Here is a 6,745-nt window from a genome sequence, read left to right on the forward strand (position 1 = left end):
AGCTTCTTCACACCAGCTCCCACCTGCTTTCCTTGGAGACCTGGGCTGCACGCAGGCACACAAAGGTTTCTCTTCACTGACAACAAACAACAGTTAAACACGATACAAGTTAATGAACATGAAATCTCTCTCCTCAGCTGGATGCTGAGTCCAAGCAGCATCTAACGTGGTCCACCTTTCACAAGGCATTTCCGTACAAGAACAGTTTTAAACATGAAGATAACAAAGGATAGGTACAGACACAGTGAAGGTGTTGGCTAAAGAGTTCATGACAGTTCTGAAAGATGGGGCAAGTTCCTAACTCCCTGAAGCTCCACGCAGAAACCAGAGAGTTGAGAGGCATCTGAATGGCCAAAGAGGAAGCGGAGGAGGAAACCTGGGAGCAATGGGAAGGGCGTACGTCCAGATAGTCTGCTGCAATGATGTCCTTAGGCATGGCCATTGAACCAGGAGAGGTGGAAACACCTGAGCGATGAGGGAGATGAAATAACAGACAGAGTAGTGGTAAGGCAAGGACAGGGGAAGGCAAATACTTCTGCTGCTGCCGTTAGTCCACTTCCTGGAAATTCCCAGTCTGTCATGGTGGGAAAACATTGCCAGTTCGTACAAACACTCCCAGGATTCTCCTGATGAACATTTCCTTGTAGATGATTTCATAGTAAATAACATAAAAATAAAATCTGCCCCTTCCCATGCAGACCCCAGTTGTCTGAGCATGAAGAGGCAGTGCCACTTTGAGGGGCCCCCGTGTACCTGAGGTGCTGGCCTGGGATTGGCATCTGTCACAGAGGACCTGTGGGAGACCAGAGCCCCTTGCAAGCTGCGGGTGGAGGCTGGGCAGGGCTTCCCAGGGCATCTACACTGGCACCAGGTCTCTGTGTCCCTCGAGCTGAAGGCATTTACATCCTACATCCATTCTCAGTTCTCGGAAAATTAATCCCCCTCCAAAGACAGGAAAAAAAAAAAAAAAAAAGCTGATGACTCTGTTGACCCCTCTCTTTGCTTTGGCTCTTTCTCTTCAGATCTCCTTCCTTTCATTTCCATGCCATTCACTGACATCTGACAGTCCTACGGGCATTAAAACAAGATCATCTGGGGTCTTGCACAGAGCCCCGTGCCCCCAAAACCGTCCCTGCCCAGGACTCCCCAGTCTTTGCCCAGAGCGAGTCCCACTCAGGTGTCGACCTCTCTTCACTGCTTGAGGGCTTGGTTTAGATGGTCACCTACAGCATAGGAGGATTCATGCCCCATAAACATCTGCAGAACTCCAGTTGGAAATAGGGCCCAGCATCCCCATCGGATCCTCAGAGACCTGAGGTGGAAGGGACCTCAGGCAGCCTGCCCTCCAACCTGTCAGAAACAGAGTCAGACCAAGTGGTTCAAGGCTGATTCAGTGTGAGTTGGAAAACCCCCAAGGACAGAGACTGCACAACCTCTCTGGGCGACCTGTTCCAGCACTTGGCTCAGCTCATGGGGAAAAGTTATTCCTTATGTGCTGGCTGAACCTCTCCTCTTTCACCTTCCTCCCCTTGTCCTTTGTCCTCCCACCATGCACCATGGTGAAGAGACTGGCTCTGGATTCTCCATGTCCTCCTTGTCAGTACTGACAGGCTGGCATGAGTTCCCCATCAGCATTCCCTTCTGCCAACATGGCTACACTAAGGGCAAATCGTGCCTGACAAATTTCGTGGCTTGCTATGATGGGGTTACAGCACTGGTGGACAAGGGAAGGGCAACTGACATCATCTGCCTGCACTTGTGCAAGGCATTTGACACTGTCCGACATGACACCCTTGTCTCTACATTGGAGAGACATGGATTCAATGGATGGACCACTCGGTGGATAAAGAATGCCAACCGTATGAAGTTCAAGAAGGCCAAGTGCAAGGTCCTGCACATGGGTCAGGGCAATCCCAAGACAGCTACAGGCTGGGCAGAGAATGGATGGAGAACAGCCCCGAGGAGAAGGACTTGGGGGGATTGATTGATTGATGAGAAGCTCAACATGAGCCGGCATTGTGCGCTTACAGGCCAGAAAGCCAACCACGTCCTGGGCTGCATCACCAGCAGCATGACCAGCATGTTCTAGGGAGGCGATTCTGCCCCTCTACTCCACTCTCGTGTGACTCCACCTGGAGTATTGCGTCCAACTCTGGGTTCTCCAGTACAAGAAGGCCATGGAGCTTTTGGAGCAAGTTCAGAGAAGGCCACGAAGATGATCAAAGAGCTGGAGCACCTCTCCTGTGAGGACAGGCTGAGAGAGTTGGGGTTGTTCAGCCTGGAGAAGAGAAGGCTCTGGGGAGACCTAATTGTGGCCTTCCAGTACCTAAAGGGAACCTACAGGAAAGATGGGGAGGGACTGTAGTGATAGGACGAGGGGTAATGGGGTTACACTAAAAGAGGCTAGATAGAGATTAGCTCTTAGGAAGAAATTCTTTACTGTTAAGAGTGGTGAGGCCCTGGCACAGGTTGCCCAGAGAAGCTGTGGCTGCCCCTGGCTCCCTGGCAGTGTTCAAGGCCACGTTGGATGGGGCTTTGGGCAACCTGGTCTAGTGGAAGGTGTCCCTGCCAATGGCAGGGGGGGTTGGAACTAGGTGATCTTCGAGGTCCCTCCCCACTCAAACCATTCTATGGTTCTACGATTCGGTGATCCCCAAGACATCCCTTTGTGCCTTACTCTTAAGACTCATACTGTTAAGAATATGGGTCTGACGCATGGCTGAGAGAGGCCCTCCAATTGTGTCACGACAGTCAGAAAGGACCCCCTTGCTTTCTAAACTCCTTCTCAGAGAGGAGTCTTGGTGCAGCTAGGTCCAGTCTTAGTCCCAGACTTGGTCAATGGTTTATGTCTAAAGGATTATGTGTGTAGCCGCATATTAGCCTCAATGTCTGCACATAAGAGCCCTCTTGAGGACTTTCACTGAGGCAGTTTTGCAAACTTGAAAAGATTATTAATTTCTTTAGGTGACAGATATGAAGAGTTCAGAATTGTTGTTGCTAAGTGCACTTACCTCAAAAAATAGAGCTTAAGTTAATAGTTGAGTGCTTCTGTGAACGATACTTTCCCAGGCAACATCCAACATAGTCTGAGGCACAAATCTTACCAAAGATTGTTTGGGGAGGAGAGAGAGAGGTCCAGAACCATTGACCCATCCGGATACTTGGAATTCTCATCCTCAAGATGGAGGACTCTGGATGCCAGACTTATACTCTTGGTGACGTGGGACTAAGCCAATTATCATGTGCTGACTGGCTCTTGACAAAGCTTGTTGTGTTGTCGACCAAGTTGGGGGAGGCAGGGGCAGAGAAAAGGCGTTCGGTACAGAGGCACAGTGGTCTGTTCAGCTCCATGGAGGAAACGTCGGGCTGTGAAGCCTGTCCCTGACCCCAAGTGTCACTCAGTTGGTTTCAGTGGTAGACCATCAGGCACGATATGTGTCAAGATAAGCAAGTTACTCATCTCTCACTTTGTTCACCTGTGCAGAGTTTTTATTAGACACCAATAAACCTGTTTCTCCGCAGCACCCTGTCGCCCTTCTGTTCCTCCTGCTCGAGACAGCCTCCCCCAGGGCCTGAAACTTACCCAGCCCTAACTCTGTCCCACACAGGATGTCAGAGACATCCCCGCTCTGGGGTCTGGCAGGGTCTGGCGAAGGAGAGAGGTGGAGCAGGGCTGGCCATTCCCCCCGTGCAGGCACTGAGCCCAGCAGGAGGAGGGAAATGGCCGTGCAGCACAACTCACCCATAAACCTGTGCTGAGTGGCCAGTGCGGGAAGTGGCCCATGAGGGAGGCCTCCAGTGAAAGCTCAGTCCAGCCCTATCCCTCACACATCTCCCCTGACCTCTTCCCCTCAGCCCATGGAGAACTCCAGCACAGCAGCATGGCCTTGCAGGGGAAATTTCTTCAGCCAGTTCCTGACCTCAGGTTTTGCAGAAGAGCCCAACCACCACACAGTGAAATGAGTAAATCGTCTTTAATTAGAGAGATGTGACACAGGAGGTCATGTGTACCATGGTGTGAGATGCAGGCACCAAGGCCTGTGGGTGAGACAGGCAGGGGTTCATGCGAGTGGAGAAGTGGAGTGAATGTAGACACTCCTGGGACAAGAGGATGACAGCACATAAAATGCCCAAAGAACAGGAAGTTCCCAACCTGCATTACAAATTACTTTCATGAAGATACATGGCCTCCTTATTAATGCTGAAAGACTACTGAGGGAAGAACTTTCTTCAGGGCGTCTTTGATTTCCTGGTTCCTCATGCTGTAGATGAGGGGGTTCACTGCTGGAGGAACCACCGAGTACAGAACTGTCACCACCAGGTTGAGCAACGGGGAGGAGATGGAGGGGGGCTTCAGGTATGAAAACATGCCAGTGCTGAGAAAGAGGGAGACCACAGCCAGGTGAGGGAGGCACGTGGAAAAGGCTTTGTGCCGTCCCTGCTCCGAGGGGATCCTCAGCACAGCCCTGAAGATCTGCACATAGGAGAAAAGAATGAAAATAAAACACCCAAATGCTAAAGAGACACAAAATACAAGAAGCTCAGCTTCCGTGAGGTAGGAGTGTGAGCAGGAGAGCTTGAGGATCTGGGGGATTTCACAGAAGAACTGGTCCACATTTCCCTTGCAGAGGGATATGGAAAATGTATTGGCCGTGTGCAGCAGAGCATTGAGAAACCCACTGCCCCAGGCAGCTGCTGCCATGTGGACACAAGCTCTGCTGCCCAGGAGGATCCCGTAGTGCAGGGGTTGGCAGATGGCAACGTAGTGGTCGTAGGCCATGACGGTGAGAATGGAAAACTCTGCTCCAACCAAGGAGGAAAATAGAAAGAGCTGTACAGCACATCCCAAGTAGGAGATGTCCCTGGTGTCCCAGAGGGAATTGGCCATGGATTTGGGGAGAGTGGTGGAGATGGAGGCCAAGTCGATGAGGGAGAGGTTGATGAGGAAGAAGTACATGGGGGTGTGGAGGCGGTGGTCGCAGGCTATGGTGGTGATGATGAGGCCGTTGCCCAGGAGGGCAGCCAGGTAGATGCCCAGGAAGAGCCAGAAGTACAAGAGCTGCAGCTGCCGTGTGTCTGCAAAGGCCAGGAGCAGGAACTGGGTGATGGAGCTGCCGTTGGACATCTGCTGCCTCTGGGCATGGGGTCCTGTTCTTAGAGGAAGAGTCAATGAAGAGTTCGGGGGCACTTCTCTGAGGAAATTCAAAGTCTTTCTTCTACACCCATAGCTTCCTGCACTCCACCATACCACATTCCATTTCTAGGAGACCTTCCTTCAGCTCTCTGGCTGCAGCCTGGGCTTCTGCCGGCTGAGCGTGCCATGATGAGCAGGACCTCTGCCCACTGGCTGCTGAGGAGTCAGCCCTGCTCTGCAGCAGTGAGATCATGGGAACGGTGGGGCAGGGGCCAGTCCTGGAGTTTGACTTTGTCAGATGAAACTGCTCCTAACGCAGAAGGGCTTGTCAGCACCTGCACTCCCAGTGCTAAGGAATGGGGATAGCAGAAGGCAGTTGGAGAGGTTTGGGGGGGGTTAAAGCTGCCCCCATCTCCCCTGGCGTGTTTTCTTGGATTTCAGGAACCCTCAGTATTTCTGCTGCACTCAGGGAGAACAGAGTCCTGAGAGGAAAAAGGGTTGCCTGTGGTGTAATGCAGAATGAGGGGAGCTGTCCTGTCCATCTGAGCTGTTCTGAGCTGCCCTGGGCTTGTCCTTCATGAGATAGAGAGCAATCACTCTCCTGTGTTACCCTGGAAAAAAAGGACCAAACACAGACCCTGCAGCGACCAGAAGGATCCAGTGCAGAATGCTAAATGTCTCACCCTTTCTCAAGGTCTCAGCACCCCGCTTCTAGCCAGGGACACACATTTCTCATTGCACTGACCCAACAGCATTTCCTCCATTCCAGCACCTCTGCGCTTCTCCATGGGGCTTTCAGGGAACCGAAGGGTGCAGGGGCACAGGTTTGCATTCTGGAGAGCAAGTCACAGCTTGGAAGGACACGCCAAGGAGACAGCCAAGTGTCCTAACAGCAGCACCTGATTCAGAGCAAACAAGCTCATTCTGCAGCCCCACAGCCCCACAGCTGAGAGGAAAGCTGGGACACTTCATTGCCATGGACACAGCTGCAGGAAAGGACCCACCAGCTCAGCCTGTGACTCTGCAGCTGAAACTCCCATCCCCAGAGAGCCTGACAGCAGGAACAACATAACAACAGCAAGAACAGGGACCAGTGGAGGAGACAGCTGGGAAAACACTGGGAGGGTCTGGGGCAGAGAGGCCAGGGCAGAGGCAGTCGGGCACTCAGGACAGCGTTACCCTGCCCCAGCTGTGCACGCCACCTCCCAGGCACCAACATTGCCGGGCAGCTGCTCCCAACCCCGGTGCTCTGCAGAGGGACCTGGGCATGTGGCTGGAGAACTGCCCCACGGCTCTGCCGAGCTCTGGCTGCAGAGGAGGTGGCTCGTGCCTCGGACCCCACAGCCCTGAGGGCAGAGGCTTTGCTGGGTGGGAGAGGAGGCAAGGGGGCTTGCTCCCAGGAAGGGGTCTGCATTGCAGGCCATCATGCGGAGTTTTCTGAATTCTCCCTCCCACATTTCTGGGTTTAGCTTCCTCTTGTTCCCACATCATCTCCCTGCTGCCTGGAGATTTTCCTCCAGGCAGCTGTTTCCCTGCCCCATGTCTTTCCCTGTCAGCACTCCCAGGCCCCATCCCAAGCTCTGTGCACTCACCGTGGCCCTACAGAAAGCT

At 52.9% G+C, this 6,745-nt stretch overlaps 1 protein-coding gene across 1 annotated transcript; it reads right to left on the reverse strand.

Moving 5' to 3' along the window:
* Nucleotides 1-4,195: 4,195 nt before the first annotated feature.
* Nucleotides 4,196-5,125, reverse strand: LOC142602571 (olfactory receptor 14J1-like). The gene has a single exon (XM_075757930.1). It carries the CDS (start codon nucleotides 5,123-5,125, stop codon nucleotides 4,196-4,198), a length of 930 nt encoding a protein of 309 aa, XP_075614045.1.
* Between the last annotated feature and the right edge of the window lie 1,620 nt (nucleotides 5,126-6,745).

Source organism: Balearica regulorum, chromosome 7, assembly GCF_011004875.1.
Source record: "Balearica regulorum gibbericeps isolate bBalReg1 chromosome 7, bBalReg1.pri, whole genome shotgun sequence".
NCBI classification, from domain to species: Eukaryota; Metazoa; Chordata; class Aves; order Gruiformes; family Gruidae; genus Balearica; species Balearica regulorum.

Bases quoted from the DNA above. Each gene is read 5' to 3' on its own strand.
- LOC142602571 (XM_075757930.1), bottom strand. From the start codon at position 5,125: ATGTCCAACGGCAGCTCCATCACCCAGTTCCTGCTCCTGGCCTTTGCA.